The 16,583-nt window shown below is 43.1% G+C and overlaps 1 protein-coding gene across 1 annotated transcript in view; it reads left to right on the top strand.

The window, feature by feature from the left end:
• The window catches only part of RAD54L2 (RAD54 like 2), a gene marked incomplete in the record, with an annotated part of 296,852 nt that overhangs the window by 239,614 nt on the left and 40,655 nt on the right, over window positions 1–16,583 (top strand). The window contains 4 exon segments of the mRNA XM_029599564.1: window positions 1,487–1,692; window positions 7,705–7,880; window positions 8,100–8,296; window positions 14,969–15,162. Of these exon segments, the coding sequence (XP_029455424.1) occupies window positions 1,487–1,692; window positions 7,705–7,880; window positions 8,100–8,296; window positions 14,969–15,162 (773 nt within the window).

The following is a 16,583-nucleotide window of genomic DNA, read 5'->3' as shown; positions in this document are numbered from 1 at the left end:
TTGTATTTCCTATTATGTTATTTCCTCATTTTACTTAATTTGATCTCTATTGTACTATTTCTTGTCAAGTTGTGTTAATTTGTTAACAGATTTAAAAATGATAGAGTTAAAAAATTAAAAACATGATGCTCTAGTGCAGGCATATGATTATAAATAAAGAAAATGTGAATTGACTTTGGCATGACTACTTGATTTGTTGGTATTTTTGCTACCATTTCAAAGGACAAAGAAAACACTTGGAGGTCTATATTCAGTGTGTTTATCTGGCTTTGTTTGGCACTTATCTAGACAAATGACAGAATGTAAAAATCGCGCTGGTCTGACTGACCCTGATATAGCCAATAACTTATCTGGCTAAAAATCCATCCAGCTATGTTGGGGATGTTCTGGAGTGGAGCACTGTTAGCCGGCTAACCCCTAGATGCATTAAGCTGTGATGTTTTATTGTAGGAGGGGGTGCCACAGTGATAGTGGGGTCCCTCCATCAAAAAGCATTGTGGCTGCATGATGTGTTTTTATCTTGTGGGCAAACCCCGTGGGGCAAATGCACTTAGCGGCCCTTTAATGCAATGACGGCCCCATCCTCCAGGGACTGCCATCACCTTAAAGGGCCACTATCCCCAAAATAAAATTGCAGAAAACTGGGGAGATTGAACGGGGGGTCAGGGTGGTCCCAACGCCCCACAAAGTGTAAAAATAAAAAAAAGCCTGTGTGGCGACGGCCCCCACCTCAAGTTCCAACAGTAACACTACCCCCCCCCCCGCCCCCCCAAAGTACATCCAAAAATAACACTGTCGGGTCGGGTGCACCCTATAGTCTGGCCCAGTTGGCATCATTTTCCAAAATAGTGCCAACTTGACCTTACTCCAACCATGTGACTGGAATAAGGTCTGAGGATTGAATCTCGGCCACGTGGCCTGAGTCCGATCCCCAGACCTTACCCTAGACACATAGCTGGATATATTCAGTGATCCACTCATGCCATTGATATCCCAGCTAAGTTCACTAGATCAGTTCAGCTGGCTACTTTCCTAGCCTGCCAGAAGCTGCATAATGAACCTCTTAAGTTCAAACTTATCTGGCTAAGTGACATCATTTCAATATTCGACAGCTCTCACTGACCTCCACTTATCCAGATAACTTTTATCTTGCTAAAATATTATCTAGATAAGTGAGGGGTGGTATAGGGCATTCTGGGGCGGAATTACTTATCCAGCTAACTTAGCCGAATAAGTGCCAATATTCAGCTTTATCCAGCTAAGTTAGCCAGATAAGTTAGATATTCTATTCAGCTGGTCTAAAATTAGCTGGATAAACTTATCCAGCCAACTATTAAATAGCTGAGTATATCCATATCTCAGCCAGGTTAACTGGATACGTTTATCTGGCTATCTTGCTTAATTGGGTAATGGCAGGATATGGAAGCCTTGGTATTTAATATGTTTTTTAAAACTTGTTTTTATGTTTAATTTTTTTACATTAAAGAGCTGGGTGCCTGGGCGTTAATCTAATAGGAGCGAATCGTGTTGTGGTATTTGATGCTTCTTGGAATCCGTGCCATGATGCACAAGCTGTGTGTCGAGTGTACCGTTATGGGCAGAAGAAGCAGTGCCACATCTACCGGCTGGTGTCTGACTTCACACTAGAGAAAAAGATTTATGACCGTCAGATCTCCAAGCAAGGGATGTCAGGTAAGGTGATCTCTGCACCTTCTGTAAATATCTTTATTAGATTATCAAATAAACAATACACAGATGAACATAAAAGACAACATCCTTTTTCTTCCAGGAAATAATTATTTCTGATTACTAGATGGACAATAATATCAAGTATATTTTGTTTACAACAGTATTAAGCAACCACCTCCATAGGAGTGAATGTTAATCGTTGTTGCATTTCACTGGGTAAAGAATTCAATAGAAGCATCCTAAATGTTAGTGAACTTCTCATAAGCTGGTTTTGTTTTAGTATACATGTTAAATTCTCAGCACAATAACTTGATCAATTCTGCTTTCCATAAATTATTATGCAGAGGTTCATTTGCCAGCCGGTTGGACAATATACATCTTTTAGCAATGAAACAACTCTTAAAAACAAGATATTAGATTTATCAAGTCTATTAACTTCTGAAGTAAGACCTAAAATACACAAAACAGGTGAAAGAGGAATTTTTACATTTAACACATTTGATAGCATTTGCAATACTTCTGTCCAGAAGATGAACATTTTGATACAACTCTACAAACCATGAAGGACTGCTGCACCGCTGAATATACTCTGCTATCTTAAAGTTAGTCTGATAAGTTTATCCAGCTAACTTTAGAACAACTGAATAGCAGCCCTAGACTTGTCCTGCTAACGTTTTAGCCAGATAAAATATTAGCCGGCTAAGTAGCAGCCACTGACTGCAACTGAATTTTCAAACAGTGCCATTTAACTGGCTAAGTCCAAACTTATAAACTAATCTAAATGTGGAACAATGCTGTTCAATCACTGTGAATTTTTAAATATTAAATATTATCATCTCTCTAGTATAAACTTTTTTATAATTTACTATGAATTTTAACCTAGATGTTAGTTTTGGGTTTTTTTTAAAGACTTTTATCCAACGTTTAAAAATTGTATGAAAAAAAAATTTTTAGGAGTGGGTTGAAAGTTTCATATTCTCATGTAGGCATCCCTGGACCTTTTTACAAACATAATCATTAACTCCCAACCACCTCCGTGAATATTTTTTTGAAAAAATGTTTTGTCTTTTCAAATTAAAGTCCCAAAAATAATATGTGACATCCATTAGGCAACACTCTTTGAACAGCATCATTTTTGATAAAAGAAGGTAACATTTATAAAAATTCATATTACAAGTGTTGCCTAATGGATGTCACATATTATTTTTGGGACTTTAATTTGTAAAAGACAAAAAATGTTTTCAAAAAAATATTCACGGAGGTGGCTGGGAATTAATGATTATTTTTGTAATAAGGTGCAGGGACGCCTACATGAGAATATGAAACTTTCAACCAACTACTAAAAAGATTTTTTTCATACAATTTTTAAACGTTGGATAAGTTTTTAAAAAAAACAAAAACTAACATGTAGGTTAAAATTCATAGTAAATTGTAAAAACGTTTATACTAGAGAGATGATGATAAAATTTAATATTTAAAAATTCACAGTGATTGAACAGCATTGTTCCACATTTTGATTAGTTTATAATTATAGATCACTGTTTGGTGGTGGAGTTATTTTTCTGGTAAGTCCAAACTTAGCCAGCAAAATGGCGCTGAATATTGGGTGGTTATTGTTCAGAGCAGCAGCAGTGAAGGAGCTCTAGCAGCCACATGTGCCACTTCCGAGGGCATCCAAAGTAACTAATTGAGCCAGATTAGTCCACACCGAATAGACTTTTGCCTTGTCCTGTACTTGTACATAGAAGAAACTGGATTTTTGGAGTGGGTAGGTCTGCTTGTGAAAAGGAATTGAGAAGACAGGATAGAGGTAAAAGAAGTCCAGGCATGATGATAAGCTGAAGGTAAAAAAAAGGAGAATTCCATAGGCAGAGAGGAAAGGAGGGAGCAGTAGCATCTGCAGGGTGAAGAGAACCAGGTTAAAAGTCAGCTGAGACTGGAGAGAGAAGTAGAGAGCAGCAGAAGGAGAGACAGGAAGGGGACCCTGAGGCAAGACCACCCTTTGCATAACAGCAGAGGCTAATTGTGACTGAAACCCAAGAAAACATTACTGAAAATGTGCTGAAGTTGTGGGTAACCCACAAATGCAACATGTTCTTCATCTAGTGCCAAAGGAGTCATGGAGATGATGGGACAGAACTGATGCTGGTTTTTGTAAATTATCTGGATGCTATGTGTGAATGCATGTCTGATTCTCTCTCTCAATACCAAACAAATAACCTGCCCACTCCATATCTACAAAATTATTTACTCGCATATTTGGAATGTTCTCTCGCGGACAGGCCAAGGGATTTTGATGCATTAAGACCTAAAAGGCATTGCTTTATGATTTACCATCGTTAGTGTGATTGGATACAGCACCATCGCCTGGATTCATTCCTGTGCAATAAGACTAACTGCTTCCAGTTGGTGCTTAATTGAAAAAATGACTTAATTCCAGGACTGTATGTACTGGTGAATTTTATTATTACAAGAGATGCTTTAATAACTTTATTATACATTTTGTGTAGGCCAATTATCATAATTAGGTTCTTTAAACATACAGGAATTTTTTGGAACAATATTAGGTGTGTTTTTAAAAAGTGGTTGTGACTGAGTGTGGTGTGTAAGTATGAATGTGATTTTTAAAAGTTTTAGAATGTGATTTTTTCCATTGTGTTAAAACATTTGTTGGTTTGAAATATTTGTTGAATAAAAGAGCATAATTTTCTAGATAGGGAGTGGACAGATTTTTTTTTTGTATTGTGCATATATGCATGAAGCTTCACCTATACATTATATAGGATAAGTGCTTGTTTTTTGACTAAAAAAAAAAAATATATATATATATATAAAAACTACATCTGCATAAAACTGTTAGCGTGGGGTTGACAACAGAAACTCCTGCCCTAATATTGGCCTATAAGTTAATTTCTCTTTTTTGACCTAGCAGTTTCTTCCTGCTCCTTAATTCCCAGCTCATTCTCAACTACCCAGAGAGTTTTCCTCCCTTTTATATCCTCTCCCCATCAACGTACCTATTCTGGCCCTTGCCAGGGCTCCTTCTGGAACCCTGCAATCAGGTTCAGATTCAGATAACTTTATTGGCATGACAATTTTACATGTGGTTTATATATAGAATGATTAAAAGGGTAGGAAAAGAAGGGAAAAAAATTGCAAAATGGTATTAAGTCAAGTAAACGTACATGTTATGGAAAGTACAACAATCATGGACACTGAATTCTAGTGTAGCCATAAAGCAATGACCATAACTCCACAAGCCTGCCCCCTCTTGTCCCAGCTGCGGGCTGTGAAAAATGCCTTTGCAGCTGTCCTGGGAAGTGGAAGACCCGGAGGCCCTTCTACATGGCAGTGAAATGCACTGCCACTGAGTCATTGGGCTGGCCCTGGGCAACGTAATTTTAAAAGTCCAATGTAGCAAGCCCACATGCACCTCTGTCCCATCTTGCCCTTTGTTTTAAAATTTCAAAGAGATTGGTGGGCTTTCAGTGCTTCCTTAACTCTTTCTTTGGCCATATGAGTGCTTTGTATCTGGTGTACCACATGGCTGGTGTGACCATGTCAAAGGTTTTTGTGTCACACAATATCTTTGTTAACATAGGTGTACCTTGGGCTTGAAAAGGTTGGGAAACACTGCTCTAATGACTCAGTTTTAATTCAAAGAAAAATATTGTTCTTCAGCAAAATTTCATTAGAGGTCTGGAGTATAAAACTGTTAGCAACATACTATTTTAATTGAGAAAAATAACCCTCCAGCAAAGAATCTTGGTTTTCAGTTTAATGCTGTATCTGCTGAAAATACACACAATTTATTTATTTATTTAAAATATGTATTGCCCACATCCTCCAAAGGTTCAGAGCAAGGTATAAACCCCACCAAGGTATTCTTTTCATGCACCAGGGTCCTACCTAAGTCCTTTAAAGAAATTTGTTTAGAGGTCTGTGCTTTTCTCCTTGCTTCCATGCTTGGGGCCTGAACCAGTACCAACTTCAGGGGCTCGATTCAGAGGCCCCCTGTGGCTCAGAGATTTCAACTGCTCCAGCTTCACTCTGAATGCTCATTCCCATAGGCATGATCAGATGAGGCAGATCAGTATGCACATTTGTATTTCAAGCCTCTTTTCCGCATGATCCTCTGGCTGTAAACCCCTTACAAACACTTTGGTAAGACACTGCAGCAGTGCCACCCATCTGGAAGAAACCCATAGACAATGGCGGCAGAGCCTGTTCTTTGGGACTGAAAGAAATCTCATGGCTAGGAATGAACATCCCCCCTACAAGTCTCTGGATGCTTCTCTAACACAGCCCTCAGACTGAAGGTGTACTGTGGGAACAACAAAAAAGTAAATTGGCTTGATGCTAGGGAGCAGAGGGGTCTAAGGGTATACGTTTTTTAAATTTTACTCCATCATTCGCAGCGGGTTACAATAAAAACATACATAATCACATATAACAGACACAACATAGAGAGAACAAACAAAGCACAAATTAACATATTCAATAATAGCATTTCAAAGAAATGTCTAAGCAATAATGATCAACAAATATACTAACAGAGTGCACAACTCCTTCTTCAGGGAGCTTCAGGAAAGTAATGCTGCAAAGTTAATCGGATACGGTCAGCAATGTGTGCTGGTCTCAAAAGTTATCCTCAATCTGCCAAGCTGCAACACTGCAGGGTTTCGGAGTGCACAACTCCTCTTTCAGGGAGCTTCAGGAAAGTAATGTTGCCTATGAGTAAAGGTTATTTTGGTATGAACAGCTCGCCTGTCAATGAAAGTTAATCGGATACAGTCAGCTATGTGTGCTGGTCTCAAAAGTTATCCTCAATCTGCCAAGCTGCATTGCTTCAAGAGGAATTGAAGAGGAATTGAAGCAATGCAGCTTGGCAGATTGAGGATAACTTTTGAGACCAGCACACATAGCTGACCGTATCCGATTAACTTTCATTGACAGACGAGCTGTTCATACCAAAATAACCTTTACTCATAGGCAACATTACTTTCCTGAAGCTCCCTGAAAGAGGAGTTGTGCACTCCGAAACCCTGCAGTGTTGGAGGACAGTCTTCAGGACCATTAAAGACTCCCAGTCTCAGAGATAAGTGCACATTATATATTTTTTACGACTGTGCACTATTCAGAGGTATTGCATTCACAGCCACAGTCAAGAGGATTCATGAATATAGTATAAGTGACAGATGATTAAATCAGCCTCTGTGCTTTAAGGCTTCTCCTATAAGCCATGTTTCTAAGGCTTTACCCACAAGCCGTTTGCACAAAGAGACATTACATGATGGTCACTTTATACTTCTTTTAAAAAGATGTGACAAGAGCCTTACATCACTAGCAGAATATTTATTTTTTTGCAGTTGTATGAAAAGCATTAAAACTTATCGTTTAAGGGTAGTAACTGCCACACCAGCAACATGCACCCTTTTCTTTGTTTCCATTGTCTAGCCTTTAGGGCCCCACGGTGTTTATCCCATGCCCCTTTGAATTCTTTCACTGTTTTCATCTTTACCACCTCCGGCGGAAGGGCATTCCAGGCATCCACCACTCTCTCTGTGAAGAAATATTTCCTGATGTTGATTCTGGGACATACCCCCTGAGTTTCATTTCGTGATCCCTAGTTTTACTGATTTCTTTCCATCATTAAAAGCATCATTAAAAGCATTTTGAAGTTTAAAAAAAAACAAAACAGCAAACAAATAAAGCTGAAATAGTGCAACACAACAGAAGTGTGGTACATGTGCTTTTTCCTTAAATCTGTGCTGAGAGGGCTTTCCTGCAAGAGTGGCTGATCTGCTCCACAGAAATGATGTTGCAACCAAGCTAATAAAAATACACCTACTCCCATCTTTTATTTCTCTGTATGTATATATATATATATATATATATATATATATATATGTGTGTGTGTGTGTGTGTGTACGCATATGCATATATATTTTTTGCTCCTCTTTTACTCCATTTTTTTCCCTGTTCTGCTTTTCTCCCTCCTGGTATGCCATTCAGACCGTGTTGTGGATGACTTAAACCCAGTGCTGAACTTCACAAGGCGAGAGGTGGAGAATCTGCTGCACTTTGTGGAAGAGGAGCCAGATTCATCCCTGCAGATGTCTAATATAAAACAATCAATGGAACCTGTCATTCACTTGGCCTGCTTAAAATATTCTCATCTTATCACCAAGGTAAGAGCTCAGGCAGTCATAGTCATAGTCTTCAGCACCTCACCTTATGCATAAGGGAAAAATCATGCCCCTTAGCACTGCTGATCACCAGGGTAAGAGAGAAGGCATCCCACACTTCTGTTACTATCAGTTGTCATCCCCAGCATAATTAAGGACTGTGTGATTACTGGTATTGGTGGGCAGTAGGCTACCATCTACTATTGTGTGCTTTATTTACAGGAGCCTTTCCAGCATGAATCACTTTTGATTGACCGCAAGGAGCAAAAACTAACCAAGGCAGAGAAAAAAGCAGCCAAGAGGAGCTATGAGGAGGAAAAGCGTGCCTCCATCCCGTATACACGGCCTTCCTATGCACAGTACTACCCTGCGATCGACCAGGGCCTGAACAGCATCCCTGCCTTCAGCCAGAGAAACTGGTGAGTGTCTCTGCCTTGCATCTGGAGGGGTGAACAAAACCCACACCTAACAAGATGTTATTAAAACAAATCAAATTCCAGAAAGGAAACAAAGTTAAACCAATCTTAAGGAGTGACTAGGCTGAGTAGAACTCACACTTGCATGACAGAGCTAGCTTTAGCCAGAGTTATAAAATAGGTAGGAATTGCTAAATCATATTTCCCTATACGTACCCGGATCAGTCCAGACTGCTGGGTTTTGCCTCCCTTCCAGCAGATGGAGACAGAGAAAAACTTGAAGAGCACCCCCCTCTTAAACCGGTGTGCCACCTGTGTCTCTTCAGTATTTCTCTGTCTCCAGCAGATGGAGGTGGAACAAAACCTGTGGTCTTGAACTTAAAAAAAAAAAAAAAAAAGTGGGATTAGGAAAGTTTTCTTTATTTCCTTTTCCTTAACAGATCAAGCAGGACAAGGTTAAGCCTTTGCTCAGAACAGACAGCCAGGTTAATCCTCCCAGGGGGTTGGCAGGTCCTGGCGGGACCATCCCCCCTGGTTGCAGGTACCTGGAGCTAGGGTTGGATACCCTGCCTGCGCCTTACTTTTGTGAGGCACTAGGGGTGAATACCGGTGGTCCGGTCCCTCCCCCTCCCTGTTCCCGGAGGACACACAAGTTCTACAACTGGTAACTGATCTTTTTCCTGTGGGAGGCTTTCCCCTTTAAAAAAAAAAAAAGCCAGCCACTTTTCTTAGTTTTTTTTACTTCTGCTGCGGTGACTGCGCACCCAGCAAGCAGGGCTGTGTACTGCCTGCGTTTCTTTGGTGCCTGACCTCCAGTCGTCCTCGCTCGCTTTTTTGCCGGCCATGCTGCATGCTGTCCCGCGCAGGCCTTTGTTCTCAATGCCTCCCCGGTGGGGAGGGGACATCGGATATCGCAGGGGAACAGCGGCTAAGTCCCATGGAGCAGGTGAACGCCCTGACACTCGAAAGACCGCGGCTGCCCCGTTCCCGCTCAGCGTGGGAATGGTGGCCATTTTGAATTCCTTTGCTGCCGCGTCTGATAGAGTGAATGGGACAGGGGATCTCCCGCCCTCCCTTTCCCCGGTTGATTCAAGCCCTGACAGCCCTCAGGGATGGAGTGGATGATGACCCCGCACCCCTAGTGGGGGATTTTGGGGAACAGCTGCCGGCCTTTACTACAAACTTTGTGCTTTTGATGCACAAAGCTTATCTCGCGAGCCAGTCTCAACATGGTGAGGTGTCACTACATAGGCCACGGGACGGTCCTCCGCCCCCTAAGGACCCCAAGCGGCTGGAGCCACAGGGGGCGATTAGGCTTCATCATTTCCGGAGTCTCGGTGAACCTCCTCGAGGGGATTCTGGCTCCATAGAGCATCCAGGGCCCGATACTTCCGCGCCTCCACCACAGTGGATCAGTGTGATGAAGCAGAGAAGCCCTCACCAGTGGATGGCGACAACCCAAGGGTCATCCATTTATTTCAGAGGGATGAACTTGACCCTTAATCCCACACGTCCTATCTGAGTTGGGAATTTTACTGCCTCAGGAGGTCCCAGGCTAGGACACGGTAGACCCTGTACTGGCCAGGTTGCAGGGTCCAGCAATGACATTCCCTTTTCATCCTGTGCTTCAGCAATTGATGCTCCATGAATGGGATTCTCCAGAATCTGGCCTGCGAGTGGGACAAGTTATGGACAAGCTCTATCTGCTGCCTTGAGGACTCCTTGAAACTCCTGAAGGTTCCTAAGTTAGACGCTTTGGTGTCAGCTGTCACCAAGAGGGACCACTATTCCGGTGGCAGGAGCGGCGGCCCTTAAGGATCTTCAGGATAGAAAGCTTGAGGTCCGTCTTAAGAGAATATTCAAGGTGCCTGCGCTGGGAATTCGGGCTGCTGTTTGCAGCAGTCTCATGCAGCGATTGAGCCTGAGGTGGGTTCAGCAACTCCTCAGTGCGAAAGATTTCTTTCCTCAGGAGTCAGAGCAGGCTGAGCGTTTAGAGGCAGCAGTGGCGTATGGCATGGATGCCTTATATGACCTCTTCCTTACCTCATCCAGGACAATTGTGTCCATGGTTTCGGCCAGGCAATTTTTGTGGTTACGCAACTGGTCTGTCGATGTTTCATCCAAGACTCAGCTGGGTGCGCTCCCCTTCAAGGGCAAGTTCCTGTTTGGGGAAGATCTGGAGCAACAGATTAAGTCCTTAGCAGAGAATAAGGTGCATAAGCTCCCTGAGGACAAGCCTAGGGGTCCTAAAGGGTTTCTCCCTTCCCGCTCTTGCTTTCGGGGTCAGAGGCGTTTTCGCTAGAGTAGGGCACCTCCCCTGGGACAGCGACAGTCGTCGGGGAAGTCTCAGTCTTGGTCTCACTCCTTTTGAGGACGTAGACTGAACCACAATGGGTTCATTCAGGGGTCTTCGGGACCCAAGCCCTCTTAATGAGACAACGCCGACCCATTCCTCGGTTCCAGTCATAGGGGGATGGCTGTCCCTATTTTACAAGGAGTGGGTCAAAGTGACGTCAGACCAATGGGTCCTAAACATCATAGAACACGGCTACACTTTAGAATTGCTCGGCTTCTAAAAGACATGTTCCTTATCTCTCCCTGCGGGTCACCTATAAAGAAACAGATCATGAATCAGACCCTGCGCCGCCTGGAAGATCTTGGGGCCATTGTTCCAGTTCCTCCAGATGAGTGCAGGACCAGGAGATACTCCATCTATTTTGTGGTGCCCAAAAAGGAAGGTTCCTTCCGTCCGATTCTGGATCTCAAGAAGGTGAACAGAGCTCTCAAAGTGCCACATTTTCGGATGGAAACCCTGCGCTCCATCATTGCAGCAGTGCGCAGCAGCGAGTTTTTGGGTTCCCTGGACCTCACGGAAGCATATCTGCACATCGGGATCTGCAAGGAGCATCAAAGATTCCTCTGATTCATGATCCTCTAGAGGCATTTTCAGTTCTGTGCCCTGCCATTCGGTTTGGCGTCAGCTCCCCGCACCTTCACCAAGGTAATGGTAGTGGTGGTGGCAGCTCTCAGACAAGAGGGAATACTAGTTCATCCATACGTGGACGATTGGCTCATTCGGGCGAAATCAGAAGACCTTTGCAGGTCTTACACCATCTACACTCACTTGGTAGGGTCATCAATCTTTCCAAGAGCCATCTGCTTCCTTCCCAGGTCCTGGACATCTTGGGAGTGCGATTCGATACCAGGGTCGGCAAAGTCTTCCTCAGGGAGGATCGAATAACCAAGCTGACGTCGCAGGTTCAACAACTCCTGTCTGTGCCAGTTCCCAGAGTCTGGGATTACTTGCAGGTTCTTGGATCCATGGCGTCCACTCTGGAGTTGGACCCGTGGGCATTTGTTCATTTGCGTCCTTTGCAGAGAGCATTGCTTTCCTGCTGAAATCCGATGTCTGAGGAATTCCAGGTTCCTTTACCACTCACGGAGTCTGCCAGGTCCAATCTTGGTTGATGGCTTGTCCTCAACCACTTGAGGTGAAGTGCGGATCTCGAAATGCCTCAATGAATAGTAGTCACCACGGACGCCAGTCTCTCCGGTTGGGGAGCTGTATGCCAATCTCAGTCTGCCCAGGGCCGATGGTCGCAGGAGGAGGTGCAATGGTCCATCAATCGCCTGAAAATGAGAGTGGTGCGCCTGGTGTTGCAGAGAGTTCTCCCCCTCATTCGCAGTCGGGCAGTACGAGTTTTGTCCGACAATGCGACAACAGTAGCCTACATCAACCGTCAAGGGGGAACCAAGAGTCATCCGGTAGCCTTGGAAGCGGAGAAGCTGATGGCCTGGGCGGAACGGCATCTAACCCTACTGGCAGCCACTCACATAGCAGGGGTCGACAATGTCAGGCGGATTTTCTCAGACGTCAGAAGCTGGACCCCAGAGAATGGGAGCTGTCCGGCGAAGCAATGACATTAATCTCTCGCCTTTTGGGGCACTCCTCATTTGGACCTGATGGCGACTCAGCAAAATGGAAAGGCCCCGAGATTTTTCAGCCGCAGAAGGGAACACAGGGCAAAAGGAGTGGATGCCCTGGTGCTTCCATGGCCCAATGATGTTCTGCTTTATGTGTTTACTCCGTGGCCTCTGGTGGGTAAGGTTCTGAGGCGAATAGAAGCTCACCCAGGAACAGTTATCCTAGTAGCTCTGGAATGGCTTCGGAGTCTGTGGTTCGCGGACCTTGTCAATCTGGCCTTGGACGGTCCACTACGTCTGTCATCTTACAAACTTACTGCGTTAGGGCCCGGTATTTTCTGGCCAGACAGATTGTTTCTATCTAGCGGCCTGGCTTATGAGAGAAGGCAGTTGAGAAAGAAAGGTTATCCTGAGGATGTCATATTCACCCTCCTACAGGTGCGAAAGACCTCTACTTCGCTAACTTATGTTAGGGTATGGAAGGTCTTCGACTCTTGGTGTAGCAAGCAAGGGGTCCTTCCTCGTCAAGCCTTAGTGGATCAGGTTCTTGCTTTTCTACAGAAAGGTCTTAGCAAGGGGTTATCCTTTAGTTCCCTCCGTGTGCAGGTAGCAGCTTTGGTTGTCTTTGAGAGAAAGTGAAGGGTATGTCTCTGGCAGCACATCCTGATTTGGTACATTTTCTTAGAGGGGCAAAGCACTTGAACCCTCCAATCCGTCCCATTTGTCCTTCGTAGAGCCTGAATTTAGTACTTCGGGCATTATGTGAACCGCCTTTTGAGCCCCTCAAGAACACCTTAAAAGATTTGACTCTCAAAACGGTGTTTTTAGTGGCTATCTGCTCCGCTAGAAGGATCTAGGAAATTCAAGCTCTCTCCTATAGGGAGCCTTTTCTATGAATTTCTGATTCCGGAGTGTCACTCAGAATGGTTCCATCCTTTCTCCCGAAGGTTGTTTCGGCTTTCCATTTAAATCAGTCCGTGGAGCTTCCAGCCTTCCTGGTTTTGGATCGGGATTCTCCTCACGCCAGAGAATTGAAGAGTTTAGATGTCAGAAGAGTTCTTTTGCGTTACCTCAAGGTCTCCAATGCTTTTCGGCTTTCCGATCATCTTTTTGTTCTGTGGAGTGGTCCTAAGAAAGGTCATAAAGCGTCCAAGACTACCATTGCCTGTTGGTTGAAGGAGGCTATTGCTTCTGCATATATTTGTTGCGGGTGACCAATTCCAGATGGTCTAAAAGCTCATTCAGTTCATTCACAAGCTGCTTCCTGGGCAGAGAGCCAGTTGGTATCACCACAAGAAATCTGCAGAGCAGCGACTTGGAAGTCTCTGCATACTTTTGCCAGGCACTATCGCTTGGACATCCAAGCGCCGGATGTCAACAGTTTTGGGACTAGTGTCATTCAAGCAGGACTCTCCAGGTCCCACCCCAGTTAGGGAAGCTTTGGTACATCCCAGTAGTCTGGACTGATCCGGTTACGTACAGGGAAAGGAAAATTGGTTCTTACCTGCTAATTTTCGTTCCTGTAGTACCACGGATCAGTCCAGACGCCCATCCATTGGGAAGGGTGTTTTTTCGGGAGAGTCGGGGAGAGTCCACTCACAGTTTTTTCTATTAGTTGCTGCAGAAGAAGCTTACAGATTATATATCATATGTACATAGTTTTCTTCTTGTCCTTACTTGATCTGTTCATTGCTTAAAATGATTATTTTGCTTTGGTAATGTTAACTCTGAAGAGACGCAGGTGGCACACCGGTTTAAGAGGGGGTGCTCTGTAAGTTTTTCTCTGTCTCCATCTTCTGGAAGGGAGGCAAAACCCAGCAGTCTGGACTGATCCATGGTGGTACAGGAACGAAAATTAGCAGGTAAGAACCAATTTTCCTTTGAACCAGGCTGGGACATTGTAAGAATGACACTCACAACTGTCACAAGGGAAACTGTCCCAAATCAGACTCATATTTGAAGGTAACAAGAAGTCTACTTGTCTTTTTATTGGCCCAGCAATTGTGTTCCCCATGTCTGTGATTAAGTATTTCCTTAACTTAGAGGAGGAGGGAAAGAAGCAAAGGAACTAACTCCATGCCCAGTATTAAATGCTGGGTACACAAAGGGCAAGGCCATGGGGGGAAGAAGCAGCAAAAGTGGTTGAGGAAAGAGAGCTGAGAAACAGTTTGCTGTCAATGCATTCTCAGGACAAGCACGGTCAGTGATTCTTTTTTTCAGGGCAGAGGAGAAATTCGGTGCTCTCTTCCTTTTCATTATTCCTTCTCCAAGTCCCAAAACTAGTCGCAGGCTTGCTAAGTGGGATGAGAGCTGAGCCTGTTCGGAAGAGTGTTAAAAGAGGAAGGATGCATAGAAAGTAACAGAATCATTGGACCGATTTTACCAGATTATCGTTTCTGTTCTATACATCAACAGCTTTAATGCTGTGAAACTTCAGGATTGGAAGTTTTTCCATTCTTCTATGAGAAGGAATGAGAATGGCTTTCTGAGGTTACCTAAACTTAACCCTCTCAGAATCCATGTACAGTTGCTTAGGCACTGCACTAGCAGATCTTGATTCATGGTTTGAGATCACCAGTTTTATCCTTTTTCTTGGACAGCCCTTCTTACTGAGAGTGCCTTTTATTAGTATCTGACAAAACACTACCAGTCATTTTGTGTTAACTGTCTGCTGAAAAACCAAAACATTTCTTGAGGTTAAGAAATAAAGCTAAATAATGCTGATTTAGTCTTTCCATCTCTCTGCTGTAGGCGCTCCCTCCTGAAGCATGATGACAAACCAGTGGCAAGTGTCCGCCCCGTTCAATCTACTCCTGTTCCTATGATGCCCCGACATGTTCCAGGGGGCCACATGGGTTTAGCCTCTGGATCTGGTCCTATAAATTTTCCTGTTAATTACCTGCAACGTGCTGGAGTCCTTGTTCAGAAAATTGTTACCACGACAGGTGAGTGGCATGGCCCCTAGCACCTCCTCCTTTTTCTACCTTAAGGGATGGATCCTTCACCCTCAAATACCTTTTATGAAAACATATGGGTAAAGTTTAGGCACTCCTGGTCAAATTTCAATGAATTTCTAAGTGAACAGAAGCTGACACAACCTCTGCATGGTATAAAGTTAAACATAGACAAAAAGTCTAAAAAAAGGAGTAAAAAAGTAATATCAACAATTTTTAAAAACTCCTTTCTGAATTATAATGCCAGAATTTTGATATCCACAATATACGTTATAACTTGAAAAATTATCAGTCAAATACCATAATCCAAAATTGAATATCTGATGAGGGACCTTCATAAAAATGGCTGGTCACATTGCTGCAAGCTTTGCGTGTAACAAATAGTTACCAGCCCTATATGTAATCATTGGTCCCACTATGCTAAACACAGTATGTTTTTTTTAAACTATGGAATTAAAGATAAAGTCCACATACTTCCTGAGACTCAAATACTGAGAACTTATATGCGCCATGCAGACATAACAACTGTGCGCTGAAAGATGTCCATAACATAAACCACACTGAGGATATTCAAACAGCATATACCAAAATCCATCGGAAATCACTTATCTTAATTTGAGTATGCATTCATGTTCATTGGTATTGATTGTCCCCAACACAAGCTATGTTTGAGAAACTTCCTGCTTCAGGGAGAATCCTTCAGTGGTTTCAGAATTTTTTTTTATAATTGACAATTTTTATTGAACCAACAATATGGTAATACATCACTCAGCACACAAACATATCAACAACCCATAGCAATAAACATCCAAACAACATAGAATGCTTCTCAACATAGTTATGAATCTTTTATGGTTCACAAATCCCTGTTTTCTTTCACCTTATCCCATTACCTTCCTCTACCTTCTGTTAGTCTCATACTGCTAAATTTCCCATCAGTGTGTCTGGATATAACCTGAAAAGAATTAAGTCTCCATTCAATGCTCTATGGTCTACATGGATCCTGGTGTACACTTATTCCATCTCCACTGTTCATATGATGCCATATCTGCTCAAATTTCTTGAAAGTGTCCCTCTTTAATGCTGTTAATTTGTTCAGGTAATAAACCCTCTCTAGTCGCCTGCAGACTTGATCCTTCAAAGGTGCTGATGTCTATTTCTAGTTATACGCAATTTCACACCTGTCCACCACCATCACTTGTTGCAGAAGGATTAACTGGACTGGGTCTTGTTGCATAGGAGAAATATTTAATAACAGAAATCTAGGGTCTCGTGCTGTTCTTATCCCTGTTACCTCATATATTCAATTTAATGTAGAATCCCAATAGGGTGCCACTTCTGGGCATTCCCACCAAATATGCAAGAACGTGTCTCTAACTCCACATTGTCAACATTTGTCCTCCGTTTCTGGA

This window comes from Rhinatrema bivittatum, chromosome 4 (genome assembly GCF_901001135.1).
Source record: "Rhinatrema bivittatum chromosome 4, aRhiBiv1.1, whole genome shotgun sequence".
NCBI classification, from domain to species: Eukaryota; Metazoa; Chordata; class Amphibia; order Gymnophiona; family Rhinatrematidae; genus Rhinatrema; species Rhinatrema bivittatum.
Note: the sequence above shows the minus strand (reverse complement) of the source record. Positions and strands in the feature narration are given on the sequence as shown.